The sequence below is a fragment of the Callithrix jacchus genome, chromosome 11 (genome assembly GCF_049354715.1).
Source record: "Callithrix jacchus isolate 240 chromosome 11, calJac240_pri, whole genome shotgun sequence".
Classification (NCBI taxonomy): Eukaryota; Metazoa; Chordata; class Mammalia; order Primates; family Cebidae; genus Callithrix; species Callithrix jacchus.
The window spans coordinates 980,450-996,307 of record NC_133512.1 but is presented as its reverse complement, the minus strand read 5'-3'; the positions used below and the strand labels follow the sequence as shown (position 1 = coordinate 996,307).

The following is a 15,858-nucleotide window of genomic DNA, read 5'->3' as shown; positions in this document are numbered from 1 at the left end:
GTAAATATAGATACCAAGTTAATGAGTATCCCAGTTGTAGCACGAAGTGATGCCTTTTCCTCAATTTAGCTGAAGGGGGGGTTGAGATGGAAGAATGAAATAAATTTAAAAATTAGTAACTGTTAAAAAAAAACTCTTATTGAGGTTTTAAAGAGTGTGGTCATCATGTGTTTGGGTGCTTTTGGTTGACAGCATTGAAAAGCCGAAAGCCTTATCCCTTATGCTGCATACAGCGGATATTAGCCATCCAGCAAAGGCGTGGGACCTCCATCATCGCTGGACAATGTCACTTCTGGAGGAGTTCTTCAGACAGGTACTCCGTTGCTGTCTGTCCATCAGGGCCGTCATCACTGGATATCTTATGAATTTCATATCTTAGCAATGCTAGGATAAGGACTATTGAGATTACAGTAATTTTGAGGGGGGGGGTGGCTCCACAGATTGTTCTGCTTCTTGGTCATGTGATGTTTCAATCTTGCCTAAATACTGATTTTCAGGACATTGTGGTATTTCTATCCTGTGCTTTTCCGTTTGGGGAAAAAAATGTTTCCTTGTGGCAGTCTTTTGTCAAAATGTTATTAGAGGGGTTCTTGTCCTTTTTTATTTATAGTGACTTGACAAAATGGCAGTTACTTTGCCATCATCTTGTAGGATTAAGTTTTATTTTTTAAGATAGAGTTTTGCTCCTTGTTGCTCAGGCTAGAGTGCAGTGGTATGATCTTGGCTCACTGCAACTCCTGCCTCCTGGGTTCAAGTGATTCTCCTGTCTCAGCCTCCCAAGTAGCTGGGATTACAGGTGCCTACCACTGCGCCTAGCTAATTTTTGTATTTTTAGTAGAGATGGGGTTTTACCATGTTGACCAGGCTGCTCTTGAACTCCCGACCTCAAGTGATTCACCTGCCTCAGCCTCCCAAAGTGCTGGGATTATAGGCATGAGCCACTGCATCCAGCCAGGATTAAGATGTTAACTTGAACTCATGTTTCTATTATAATTGGTTGGGTTGTTTCTTTCTAGTGGACAAGTCCATGATGCAAAATTCAAAACCAGATGTGGCAATTTGGGGTCCGGAAATCACTAGAAACTACGATCCCAATAATATTTAAACTTGACTACATCCTAAGTTCCAGAGTTGTGTTGTCTATAAGAATCAGCAGGATCTTCAATTAGTAAAAATTGTTTAAAAGCAAATTTAAAAAATGCATAGAACTAGAGAAGTAGAAAGGAAATAAATGCATAGCACCAAAAACCAAAGTCTTCTCAAATTCAGGCATGTGCACTAACCTTATCTCTAGACTTGCTGCCATTCAAACATCTGCCACCAGACATTTGGGCCTGAGATTGAAGGCTTGATACATAGATTTGGGGACCTAAATTATAATTAATTCAAGTTAATACAGCTAATTCAGTTAATTCTTGCTCATTCAAGACAAGAGGTTCAACAGCATGGATTCAGAGACCTCTGATTCCATAAAATACCACTTAACACGAGTCACAACTTCATGTCGCAAACTAACAAGAGATGGGCTCTTTTGCTATTTATTTAGATTTCTGAAAGAGAATTACTCTTGTGGTTATTCTTACTCTTACATTTCGAGTTTGAATGGAGAAACTGTAGAAGGCACCCGTGTGTGTGCATGTGTATGTGTTTTCCTTCTGAAGCTGTGCATACTCTCTAGTAATGAAGTAGGGCTAGAGTTAATAGTATGTTAAACAAATGTGAGAAGATCCTTTATTGGAGTTTTTTATTTCAACTGATTTATGGCCTGAGTCTAATCAAATTGCTTTTCTAATTCCCTACGGTCTTATCTATGACTGAGGTAGGGGGAGTCAGGGGAAGGGAGGGATTTAGGATAAGGTTGGGCCAGATGTTTTCTTAAGACCCTTTGTTATGAAACAGAAGGCATTTCCTTCACTCTGTCTATGGTTCACATGCACACACACATGCCACTGCACCCCCCAGCTGTTTATATGTGTATGTCAACAGGTACCCTATTTAGTGTATGGTTATTTCTCTTTGCCAAGTCATTGCTCAGCTTCCCAGAGTAGTTCTCAAAGGGAACTCCATGGTGGGGGAACTAGAACTCCACAGGTGACTCTGCAAATTCATCCTTCATCAAGGGTTTCTTTTGAGCTATTTTTCCAAAGGCTGTTTTTCTAATAGTAGTAAGAGGGTGTTCTCCAAATCTCCACTCTCCTTATAATATGCTTTCTTTGATAATACTTTTGCAATATCACCCTGTATTAGTCTGTTCTCATGATGCTAATAAAGAAATACCCAAGACTGGGTAATTTGTGAAGGAAAGAGGTTTAATTGACTCACAGTTCGACATGGCTGGGGAGGCCTCACAATCATGGCAGAAGGATAAAGGGACATCTTACATGGCAGCCAGCAAAGAGAGAGAATGAGAACCAAGTAAAAGGGGTTTCCCCATTATAAAACCATCAGATCTCATGAGACTTATCACCACCACAAGAACAGTACGGGGGAATCTCCCCCAGGATTCACTCATCTCTCACTGGGTTTTTCCCATAGCATATGGAATTATGGGAGCTATAATTTAAGATGAGATTTGGGTATAGATACAGCCAAACCATATTATGCCACCCTGCCCCCTCCCAAATATCATGTTCTCACATTTTAAAACTAATCATGCCTTCCCAACAGGTTCCCAAAGCCTTAACTCATTTCCACATTAACTCAAACGTCCACAGTCCAAAGTCTTGTCTGAGAAAAGGCAAGTCCCTTATGCCTATGAGTCTGTAAAATCAAAAACAAGTTAGTGACTTCCTAGATACAATAGGGATACAAGCATTGAGTAAATACAGCCATTTCAAATGGAAGAAATTGGCCAAAACAAAGAGGTTACAGGCCCCATGCAAGTTCCAAATCCAGCAGGACAGTCAAAGCTTAAAGCTCCAAAACGATCTCCTTTGCCTCCAGGTCTCACATCCAGGTCACACGGATGTAAGAGGTGGATTCCCATGGTCTTGGGCAGTTCCGCCTCTGTGGCTTTGCAGGGTGCAGCCTCCCTCCTGCAAAGGGAGGCAATGGGCTGGCAATGAGTGTCTGCTGCTTTTCCAGGCACAAGGTGCAAGCTATCAGTGGATCTACCATTCTGGGGTCTGGAGAATGGTGGCCCTCTTCTCACAGCTCCACTAGGCAGTGCCTCAGTAAGGCCTCTGTGTGAGGGCTTCCACCCCACATTTCCTTTCCACACTACCCTAGCAGAGGCTCTCCATGAGGGTCCTGCCCCTACAGCAAATTTCTGCCTAGGCATCCAGGTGGTTTCATACATCCTCTGAAATCTAGGCAGGGGTTACCAAACCTCAATTCTTGACTTCTGTGTATCTGCAGGCTTGAAAACACATGGAATCTGTCAAGGCTTGGGGCTTGCACTTTCTGAAGCCATGGCCTGAGCTGTACCTAGGTTCTTTTAGCCATGACTAGAGCATCTGAGAGGCAGGGCACCAAGTCCCTAAGCTGCACACAGCAGGGAGGCCCTGGACTGGGCCCACAGAACCATTTTTCCCTCCTAGGCCTCTAGGTCTGTGATGTGAGGGGCTGCTGAGAAGGTCTCTGACATGCTCTGGAGACATTTTCCCCATTGTCTTGGCTCCTTGTTACTTCTGCAAATTTGTGCAGCAGGCTTGAATTTCTCCCCAGAAAATGGGTTTTTCTTTTCTATTGCATTACCAGGCTGCAAATTTCCTGAACTTTTACGCGCTGTTTCCCTTTTAAAACTGATTGTTTTTAATGGCACCCACGTCACCTCTTGAATGTTTTGCTGCTTAGAAATTGTTTCTGCCAGATACCCTGTGTCATTTCCCTCAAGTTCAAAGTTCCACAAATCTCTAGGGCAGGGGCAAAATGCTGTCAGTCTCTTTGCTAAAATACAGCAAGAATCCTCTTTATTCCAGTTCCCAGTGAGTTCCTCATCTCCATCTGAGACCACCTTAGCCTGGATTCCATTGTCTATATTATCAGCATTTTGTTTAAAGCCATTCAACAAGTCTCTAGCAAGTTCTAAACTTTCCCGCATTTTCTTATCTTCTTCTGACCTCTCGAAACTGTTCCAATCTCTTCCTGTTACCTAGTTCCAAGCTCGCTTCCACGTTTTCAGGTATCTTTACAGTTGCACCCCACTCTACCAATACCAATTTACTTTATTCATCCATTTTCACACTGGTGATAAAGAATACCCAAGACTGGGTAATTTATAAAGGAAAGAGATTTAATTGACTCACAGTTCCAAATGGCTAGGATGCCTCACAACTGTGGTGAAGGTCGAAGGAAGAATGAAGGGGTGTCTTACACGGGGGCCAGCAAACAGAGAGCATGAGAACCAAGTGAAAGGGGTTTCCCCTTGTAAAACCATCAGCTCTCATGAGACTTATTCACTATCAAGAAAACAGAATGGGGGAAACAGCCCACAGTATTCAAGTATCTCCCACCAGGTCCCTCCCACAACACATGGGAATTATGGGAGCTACAATTTAAGGTAAGATTTGGGTGGGAACAGAGCCAAACCATATCACAGCCCCGATGGCTACGAGTAATTGGTCCATGGCTGAAGGGGAGATAATAGCTAACTCATATAAGTTTGCAGTATTAAAGTGATCCTTTTTCTGATTATGAGGAAGTAGAAATGAATTACTTAAACATATGAACAATTTTTTTTCCTCATAAAGGAAAACTTGTTCACACGTATACTTGAATAAAAACATGCTGGAGGCAATATGAAAATAACAGTATTGAATTTTTTGCCTGTTAGGAAGGGACTGTTAATTCATTGGACTGGAACTGTTTTTTGGTAATTATGATTTTTTAGTAATTACAATTCAGAAAATTGTTTTTATTGACTCAGTATTTTAATCTAGATGCCATAAGCTATAGTAACACATGTAGGAGAAATGTTGCGTCAGCTCTTAACTATAGACTTTAAATTGGACAGTTATTTTTAAAAATTACATTTAAAAGTTGGATTGTATTTTAAAATAAAGGGATAGTCTCAATGCTGATGGTGAGTAGGTTACATCTTCAGTTTTATAACCATAATTTACAAAATCCAATCCACTGCCTCAGGGTCTTTTTTGATGAAATATTGACTTCAAAGAAGTGTAAATTCACCTCATTGGTAAATCCATCATGTTGTAAAAACTGTTATGCTCATTTTGTTTCTATTTCTGTATAATTTGACATTTTGCAAACATCTCTTACCATTCTTTTAATTTAATCTGTGTCTATGGTAGTTTTCCCATTTTTATTTATTACACGTGTTGGTGAGTTTTTTCCTTTTTCTCTGTGAAATTATCTGATTGTTTTATTGTTTCTCTTTTTGTTTATAGTGCCTTCATTGGTATTTTTATTCTTATTGATTCAGTTCCCTGAGATGCTTCCAGCACAATCTGCTTTCATGTGATGGTTCTGGTTTTCTTTTCAGTGTCTTTCCTGTGCTCTGCTAGGTCCCATTCCCCTGATCTCTTGTTCTTCATAATTTCAGGAGCTTCCTTCTATTAATAGTGGCACTATTTTTCTGACAAGTGTTCCCCACCTATTGTTTGTCTCAAGTCCTTTATTCCTGCTTCTGCTGCTGATGGTATAATACTTGCTTCTCCTCCCTTTGCTTTTTTTTTTCTCTTTTCCTTCCTCTTCTTCTCCATCATCTTTGTCCTCTTCCTCCTTCTACTCTTCCTTTTGCCCCTTTCTTCCTCCCTTCTTTTCTTTTTCACTTTGTTATTATTATTTACCATCTGTGAGTGAAATGTATTTATTTCAGACCAAGTATTTGCAGATTTGTACCACAGGGCAGTCGGAGCAATAGAATTCTAAGCTATCTAGAATTGTCCTTGCATTATTATGAGTGTCCTATGAAGTGGTGTGTGCATGATATGTGCATGCGTGTGTGTATGTGTGTGTGTGTCCCTTTACTTTTTCCAAGACTATAGTGAACAGCAGTTGTAGGGCCTCTTGCAACTCAGTATCTATTCTCTACCTACCCTCTTGGCATCTTCCTCATTCCTCTCTGATATTTACAGCATTTGGCAGCCCTTTATAATATAGTTTTGATTTGAAATTACAGGTTTTCCCTACGATGTGCAATTGCATTTCTGTTTCTTACCCTCCTTATTTTTGAGGTGATAATTTCGGAAAGAGCTAAAACTTTACTATGCTACCTTAAATCCAACATTACAGTGCCTTTCTTTTATGTTGTATTTGTGCCTGCTTCCCCTGGGAAAGAAGAATATACATTACTGTGTTTTGTTCATCTGATTTTTCTGTTGTTTCCTCAAACATTTCCCTTTTCTTCATTTTACCTGAAAAGACTCACTTGAGATATTACCTAAATGTCTTTGGAACCTTCACATTGATAGATGCCATCTCTCTGTGAACTTCCAATACAGATGGAATCCTTGTTTCTTTTGACTGGTCTGCAGCCTATATATAGCTACCATAACAAACAAACCCCTAAATGTGTAATAGCACACGTAAATGGAAGTTTTGCACTCACTCATGTAAGGAATAGGATGCATGTTTCTTAACTGGCAGGTGGTTCTATAATAATCAGTGATTTCAGACCATACTCTGCCATCTACCTTGTATTTCTGCTTGTCTACATCAAGCCAGCAAACAGAGGAAAACATGGAGAAGTAGAAATACGACATGTCAGCCTGAACTGTGGTAGAAATGCATCCCTTCTCTTATTCTGTTCTTGAGCACTAACTGGCAGCGATTCTGGGCAATGGAGTCTGGCTGTGTAGACAGGAAATGGAGGAGAAGAATGGGGGTTTAGTGAACAGCTACCTGCCTAATTGCTCTCTTTAGTCTGTCTGTCATAAATGTCTGAGTGGCCAAAGGAACTGGAGTGTTTCTAATCAAATTGGTCTTTTCATTTATTCAACAAATATTCATTATCTTCCTTCTGCATACCAACTATATGACTTTATTAGGTGGAGTTATCTTAACCCATATCACAAGAATGATATTTATTTTTCTCAGCTTTCCAGGAGGAAAAAAAATGAGTGAGTTTAAAAAAATCCTTTGTAAATAGGGACTTCACCCTTTTTTGAAAATGTTGACCTTTTCAATAAAGAGGAAAGTGTGTGAATAATTTTAAGCTACAGCTATAGGGTCATAGAGTGTTGTGTTATTCCTCAAGTAGGACTCATCAGTAGAAGTTTGTTTCTCTACATTATTACCAGCATTGTTTGTTTTCAATTCATATCTGTTTTCCAAAGGTAATTCAATTACCTCTGTTTAAAAGTAGGCTTTTAATACTTGAGTGTACACAGCTTATTAAATACAAAACATATAAATTATGTGTATATTTGAGTATGGACAAGTTCATGGAATTCGTTTTTTAATATCAGGTTATTGTTCAGTAATGAAATCCAAATTAGTGTTTATCCTTTAATAGTCAAATGGAGAGGGTTTACACCCTCCCTATTAAAATGTACTGACAGAACGATTTGTATCCCTGCTCCATGGGAATATAATGGGTTTTATTTGTTTTAGCTGAACTATCCCACTAAACCATCTACATCACTAGAATTTATGTTACAAATACGCTTCCTTTTCTACATAACACCTACGTAGAAATCACTCAGGAAGAAATCATTTTTATCATGCCACTTGACAGACAGAGCAGTTTTCAGCAGAGCATACTTGAAATAAAGAAGCCATTGTGTCCCCTGGGGTATCTATACAGGAAGAGGATGCAGAAGGAACTGAGCCACTTAAGGACTATTCCAGTGACACTTGAATATCCCCAGCTTCCACTGTGACCCCGCTGTTCAGCTTCCTCAGACACACACTCCTTTTCCGTCCTTTCAGTTGATGCTACGTGTGAGCTGGCATCCGTTCTCTTCAGTAGCATGCCTTAGAAGGAAGAATCATTCAGTTTTGAACCAGGCCTGCTTGAAGGTTGTTACTACCCTTTATTTGCTATTATATTAATTTATTGACAGTACTTATTACAATCAGAGTGTATTCGTGCACAAATTCACTTAACATTTCTCAAATCTTGACGTAAAATATTAGAACCACCTACTGGGAAACAAGAGTAGTTCTTTATATTCATTTACATACATGTTTCTCTTTCATCCTTATGACCCTATAAGGTAGAGATTACTATCCCACATTTAACAAGTGACAAAAGCTGAACTGTATGGAAGGAAAATAACCCACCTATGATCTATCACACATCTAGTAGGAGAAAGACAGGATTCAAGCCCAAGTCAGTAGCTATTATCCAGAGCCAGTAAAATGAATTAGTACAGCTTCACTAGTATAAGAAGGGTGACATATTTTTCCCTTTCCTCTGGGGGTACAACAAGTATTCAGCCTCTGGTCCAAGGTTTTAAAAAACATGTTTATCATTATTTAGACTTTCCATAGCACTTGCTTATTATGGTGATACCTTTTGGTGAGATTGAGAATATATTGGTCAGACAATTGTGTTTTATTGTTGTCTGGCATTATAGACACAAGCAATCATTTATTCTGGCTCTTTTTGGTCCACTTTTAATTATGGAATGACCTCTGAGGCTTAGAAGCCAGAAGCACTTGCACCAAATGTGTGGCTTTAGGCAGCACTAGGAGAATCCATCTGAATCAGTTCAATTTGAATTTTAGTTTCAGACACTGCCCACAACAAAGAGGAGTTCACTAACTAAACAAAGGCCACAGGTTGACCCAGGATGACTGCAGTGCTGCTCCAGGCCACATGATATATTGCCTGTTGCCTTATTTTCCATGGAGGTCCCAGTACTGCCCAGTGAAGCTTTCTTTACAAGAGCACGAGCTTTGCAGTTAGGTGCAACTATTGGATCCCAGAGGGCTTCAGCCTTTTGTTGCCTTTTATGTAGAGAGGCAGTCTCCATAAAGACTTATTATAGTGTGATACTATAATGCATATATTTTGATTTAATAATTAAATATTTTATTAATAAAGTAATATAATGTAATTCTAATAATTAAAATAAAGACCGGTGGCCTCCGTGGCAGTGAAAGTTGCTAAATGAAATCTGGATGACTCAGCCTACTGTTTCTTAATTTACTATGACCTTTTATTTTTCTAGGGAGACAGAGAAGCAGAGCTGGGGCTGCCTTTTTCTCCTCTGTGTGACCGAAAGTCCACTATGGTTGCTCAGTCACAAGTAGGTACGTGTCTGCAAGGTTTTCGGATAGAAGGAAGCACCAAAGCAGGAAGCCTGTAGAACTAAGCACAGATGTTCCTAGTGGTTCTTTGACTGGGGAACTGACTCCATCCTGCCATGTTGTGCTCATGGCTCTGCTTGATTGGGTTGATGGAGCCACTTTCTCCATTCTTCTCCCTGGAATGTGGCTTGTTCATGGAGAATTGGACAGTGACACACTTGGTCTCTTCAGAAGAGAGGTGGTACATAAAGTGTCAAAGATTCGGTGGAACGCAAAGCTAAGATAAAGGTAGAATTCTAGATTAAGTGGTTGGACCATTTTCCCATTTACAAAGGTTGAGGGGAAGCTGATGAGTTAGTTCAGGTTTGAACATGTTGAGCTTAATTTGTCAGGAAAAAAAGGCAAAAGTGGTTCATCAAACACTTCAGTTTCAGCTTAAAATTACACTGTAATTAGCCATGATACACACTTGATTATCACTGCTTCCTTATTAATAAGCATACTACTGGCATTTGGTTGAGACAGTTCTTGTTTTATCAATTACGTTGTAGGACTTTTAACATCCTTTGCTGCTGAGCATCACCCTTACTTGGGCCATTGTGCAAACTAAATATGCATTCACACGTTTCCAAACACGCCCTTCAAAGGGAAATGGGCCACATTTCCTCTGGTTGGTATTTAGTTTGCTTCCAATTTTCATGTGGCTGTGTAATGAATTACCACCATCCCCACCAGCTTCAGCTCCTGTTTTTTCTCCTGATTGTTACAGAACATTTGAGTGTCTGAGCTGTTGGGACAATCGCTGTAGTCCAACTTCAGCCATCTCTCTATCGTGGTGGTCTCACAGAGGTATAGCTGTAGGTCTGAGCCCTCTTCTAGTTTCCAGTCCTGTTTCTTCCAACTCTGTTCTCTCCCATTCCAGATATGCCCCCTGTACCTCAAAATCAGCAAGTCTGAAACTGAGCCCACTGTCTTTCCCCAGCCACATTCTTGAGGTGTGTTTGGCAGATCCCATACAGAGGGACTACCACCTCCGGCTGTGCAGGCGTCTGTGCCTGCTCTGCATTTCCACCTTAGAGTGGGCTTCTTTATCTTTTGTTTGAGCAATCGCAATAGCTTCTAAATGATTTTCTCATCCTTCTCCCTTCCTGCTCTCTTCCTTCTTGTCTATCTTGCCAGATTAACTTTCTAAAGAACATTTAAAAACTCTTATGACAATGCTGCCCAAACATCTCCAGGAGCCTCCAGTGTCTACCTAAGTCCTAACCTTTTATCTGAACACCTAGGAGCCTTTCTTCCTAGAGCTATCGATAACCTGCTTTCTCAAGCTCTCCTTCCCTAAGTCCAAAAGATTCCTACTCCCGAGTCAGTCCCCAGATACATCTTACACCCTCTCATCTCTCTCACTTGGGTTTTTCCACTCCCACCACCCAGAGTGAATAGCCACATCTTCCTTTCTACCCATTCTGGTTTTTTCTTTCATTGCACTTTTATTTGAATGCAATATTTGGGACAATTTTCCAAAAAGGCCAGTATTTCTCAATTTAATCTTAGGTCATAATAAAACAAGCAACAAAACGGTATTTGGGATTTCAGTTTCTCACCCTTATCATCAGGACTCCCTGCCTCCCATCATTAGTATTTATTAAGCATTTACAGTGTACTAGGCACAATGGAACATACAGAAAACATTGTCCCTGCTCTTGAGGAGCTTACATTCTAAAAGAAAAAATACACCTCTTTGAAAATGGCATTTTTGTTTGGTATTTTCTCCAAAGTACTGAGGAAGTATTTTTTAAAGTGAGCATAACTCACTTTTGGGTATAGATTAGCCCCATCATTATTTACAGAATAGAGGAAGAAAAAGAGGAGGGATTTTAAAGGCAGACAATGACAGACCATTCAGGATAGGTAGAGTTTTAAAGGGAGGTAAACACGGTCTCATCAACTAAGGAGATATTTGCTGCAGTCAATAGGATGAGGGAAATAGTTTGTGGGATGCAAGCAAAGGAAGCAGGCTGTCTTAGACATTGAGTCTCCACCCATTCTCAAGGGCTCAGCTCAAATGTCTTAACTCCAGGCAGGTTGTATTATTCATTCTTCACAGTGCTTGTTCTGTAGTGGGTATTGCGTATGTATTTCTTAGGCACTTTGTTGAACTACCCTGAAAAGTCATAGGAAGCTATGTAGGAGAAATGAAACTGACATGTAATATTCAAATCAAGAAATATATAAAGCGATTAAGATCAATCAGTTCTCTTATAATGTGATCTGCAGCTTCCAGATCAGTTTCTTCTGGAAAGTATGGAAAGGCCCAGGGTAATATGTGGTTCCTCTGAAGCACTGCTGTTTATCTTCAGGTTTCATTGATTTCATCGTGGAACCCACCTTCACTGTGCTTACCGACATGACCGAGAAGATTGTGAGTCCACTAATCGATGAAACTTCTCAAACTGGCGGGGCAGGACAGAGGCGTTCCAGGTCAGTGGAGAAACTTGAGGGCTTGGGGGTGAGGTTGGCCTGTCGATGAGGATAGAATTCTTCTTTTGCAGGGTATGGGGATGGTATTTCACAGACATTTGTCTTAGTTCCTTCTCATAAAACTTTGTCTATCTCTTTCCTTTTATCAGAGGAGTTGAAATTCTGTTACCTGTACTATCCACGCTAAACTGTAAGGAGTGACTAATGTCTAAATCATAACAGCAGGCACCTGGTGCTGCCCCTCCACACCCCATTTGCTGCATGTTTACCTGCTGTGCCCAGACAGTTTTTGCTCCTGTAATATTCCACAAAGACAGTACCACTCATCAAGAGTACTTACAAAGAAAGGAAACTGACTTTCATTTCAAGGTTTGCACAAAGAACAAAGTAGAGAAAAAGAATCAAAAGCTCAAAATCACCTTCTCCCACCACATCATTATATCAAGGGTAGATCAGTAGTTAAACAGTACAGGCTCTGGAGTCAGAATACCAGAGTAAAACCTCCTGACCTCAGCATTTGCTAGCTGTGAAATCTCAGGCAAATTTTCTCACTTCCCACATCTGAGAAAACATGTATTACAATATTCAGAGGTGGCTGCAAAGATTAAATAAGTTATTCAATCTATGTTAAACCTTACAACAGGGTCTAGAACAGAGGAAGTGCTAGCTACAATAAAGCTAACTCTTAGTCTTTATTAGATATACCCCTACTATTACTACCACTGCTAATCTCCTTGTTCACGTAAAACATTGGGCTTTGTCATTAAAAAAAGGAAGAAGAGAAATGGAATGAATAGAAAAAGGAGAAGCAAAAGAAAGAAAAATGTTAGGACAGGGGGACCCCAGGGGTGCTTCAGATGGATGGACCCTCTTAAGGTTGCTAACAAGGAGGACAGAGCCCCCGGCCAGAGTCCCCGTGGCCTCACAGCTCTTCAGGCACTGGCTGAAACATTCTGCTTGTGTAGTCCATCATGAATTGTGTTCCTACCAGTGACTGCTTTAGCTGCTTGGTAGCAGCAGTTACTTCTTTGAAGTTTTCCAGAAAGAGGGTACTTTTTAATATTTACAAACTTACCCATCAGGTCTTTTGCATGACATAGTCTCCCACAATTCCATGCTGTCTGCATTTCCCTCTTCTCCCAGCAACTTATGGAAATTATCACTTCTCCTGGACTTGGGGATCCTGGGATCAGAAAGACCCTTGCAGGGGACGGGCAGAGCTGGAAAGAAAGAGGAGCAAGTTACTAGGTAACTTGGAAAAGTGGTCAGTGTGGAAGCAGGTGGGTGAACTGTGGAGTTAAGTAGATGTCCCAGTTCAAATTGATCAGTTTCAGAGAATAGAGCAGAGAAGATTCAAGTGAGGGGATTCTGGTTATTGAGAAAAGAGAAGAGGCCAGTCAGCAAAGAAGAAATATGAAGAATATGGAGACTCTTGAGACTGCAATGCTGATATTTTTCCTGATGAAAATTCAGAATTTCCCACCTGTCATATGTGGAAAATAGAATAAACATCAGGACCCAGAAATTTCACAGCGATAACTTGATGACTACTACCCACTCCTCCCCTGGGCTTGCTCATTGGAAGACATTTTCCAAACACTAACTCTCTTCTTTGGTATCATATTTTGTTCTCCAGTTTGAATAGCATCAGCTCGTCAGATGCCAAGCGATCAGGTGTCAAGAGCTCTGGTTCAGAGGGAAGTGCCCCAATCAACAATTCCGTCATCCCCATTGACTATAAGAGCTTTAAAGCTACTTGGACTGAAGTGGTGCACATTAATCGGGAGAGATGGAGAGCCAAGGTGCCCAAAGGTAACATACCACAGACCTGTCCAAACCAATTCAGTACCCACTCATATAAACAAGATTGTCCTCCCTGAGTTACGTGTGTTGCAAATAAAGCACAGTGGCTCACGATGCAGATTCTAATTGCTGATTATTAGAATCTGCCATCTTTTGATATTTGTAATATCTAACAATGAATGCATGATAAAATACAGCAGACCTGCAGGGCTCCTGGCATCATGCTCTTTATGCTGTGGGACTAAACTCCTTTTTCTGGTGTGAAGACTCTACAGGAGGTGAGGGTTTAGTTCTTGGTTTCTGCTAAACCATCTTGTTGTTTTCGTCTGATGTCATGTGGCACAACTATGAGGCTTTAATTTCTTCTTTTACCTAAGTAAAGACCCACTAAGAGCCACCTTGCTTTGGCCATTATATTGGAATATGAAGTGCTTTAATTTTATTATAGGCATTTTATATTCCTTTCATATTCTCAATTTCTCTTCACTCATTGCTCAAACCATGTAACTGATCTTCTGAGATGATGGTAAATTGTCGGTAAACAGAAATTCCCTGAAGCAGACATCATCAAAACTGAAAGTTGAGGCCCTTGGTAATATCAGCAGAAAAGATGGAAATTCGTATGATTTTGGAAGCTTAGCTTGCTTTGTTTATATGTGCATTTGTGACTATTGAGCATGTACTACATGATCACGCTAGGGATGGAGGCCCTAGTACAGGTAGTACAAATCTGAGCTAAGAGGTCTGACACTGTGATGGCTGATTCCAGGTAGGGACACAGACGTTGGTGGCTCTGGGAGCTCAGTGAGAGGACTGTTCCCAGTAAGCCTCATGGAGGTGAGCCTTCAACAAGAGTCAGTTTTTGCTAACATCTATTGTGTGCCTACTATGTGCCGGAGATGAGTAACAGACATCCCACCCTCAAAGCTCGCAGTCTTGTGGCAGGGAAAGGGAAGAGACATTACTACAGGGTTTCATTCAAATGAAGAACGTAAATTCAGTCAAAGCCTTGAGTTTGTCACCAGCACCACCAGCCTAAGCCCTAAGCCCTCACATCAGACAAAAATACAACATCTTCTTCCCAAATACAACATCCCCTCCCCAAACGCAACATCTCACATTCTTACCGTCCTGGTGATCAGTACACCAGGTGAGAAGGGTGGGGACTGTGGGTGAGAACATGTTCTGGCAGTCTTGGTTTCCATACATTGGGGTGGGGGCTGGGGGTTCTGCTTCTAGTGTAGGAAAGAAACAGCCTCACTGTTGTAGTTATTCAAAGGCTTGTCCACAAAATTCTGTCCAACTTTGTGATTTGTCTATAAAATTCAGTTCAAGTGGCTGCTCACTTCAGGTGAGGCAAGGGGTTTATATTTATGGCACTTTTAGGGCATAATTGAACCCTTATCATTTCAGGACAGAGGTTGCACCCTGAGCTGTGGAGGGAGCCAACACCTCTTCTATATTTTAAACACACCCTCTCCTAGTTCATTCAAATGCTTTAAACGTTTGAATCCTCCCGGCTGGCAGGCATTGCAAGCAGCAATGGCAGCTACTGCATCATCTCCAAAGAAACACTCTCTTACAATCAATTACACTCATTACACTTGAAAATTCAATTTCTGACAACATGCAATTTAAAGAGGTACTTCAAAATAATTTGTTTGCAATTATCTGGCTTGCTAAAATTACCTTCTGAAACTAATCACCTGGGGAAGCATTTGACAGTTTCAGGGGAAAACTGGCCCTTTAAAAAGAACGGGTAAATAAACAGCTAACAATTTTGAAATGTCTTAGGTATGGGGATAGAGATGTTTCAGAAGCACGAAGTGGTTTTCTGTAGCCCTGCTTGGGTGTTTGGGAAGGCATCAGGTAGCAGGAGTCCTGGGATTGAGACCTGAAGGAGGTGTTGTATTTAGAAATAAGAACAAGGAGAAAGGGGTTGGCAAAGGCTCAGAGCCTCGGGTTATGGATATTTTGTGGGAGAATAGTTTGGTTACCAGGGCACATTTCAGTTAGCAGGGAAGGAGAGAGAAAATTGAGTCTCGACTTGCAAGGGTTTGTTTTTTTTTTTCTTTGGCAAATTCAGATAAGGTTCTTTGAGATTCACTTTGGGGATGATAATGCACATCACAGAATTGAGGTGAAGAGAAGAAATAATACCTATAAAGCACTAAGAAAGGAGCCTGCACAAGGTTGGTGCCTAAGTAGTAGCTGCTATTTATACAAATTGGAAAAGAAGGTTAGAGGTTTGAATACAAAGTTGATAAGACACCAACCTATAACTAATATTTTATAACATTCTCAGCAGCTCGGTGATGCTGTTACTGGTTGACTGGTGCTAATGAAAGATCTAATGCACATCTGTTTTTGTTGGTAGTGGCTACTTTGTTTGTTACTCTTTTTTTCCCCAGATGA

The 15,858-nt window shown here is 40.6% G+C and overlaps 1 protein-coding gene across 21 annotated transcripts in view; it reads left to right on the top strand.

The window, feature by feature from the left end:
• Window positions 1–15,858, top strand: part of PDE1C (phosphodiesterase 1C) — a 689,353-nt gene that overhangs the window by 581,575 nt on the left and 91,920 nt on the right. For all 21 annotated transcript variants that reach the window (XM_078342145.1, XM_078342151.1, XM_078342149.1 and 18 more), the window contains 4 exons: window positions 193–313; window positions 9,081–9,162; window positions 11,520–11,640; window positions 13,277–13,452. In XM_078342145.1, the coding sequence (XP_078198271.1) occupies window positions 193–313; window positions 9,081–9,162; window positions 11,520–11,640; window positions 13,277–13,452 (500 nt within the window). The remainder of the gene's footprint in view (window positions 1–192; window positions 314–9,080; window positions 9,163–11,519; window positions 11,641–13,276; window positions 13,453–15,858) is intronic.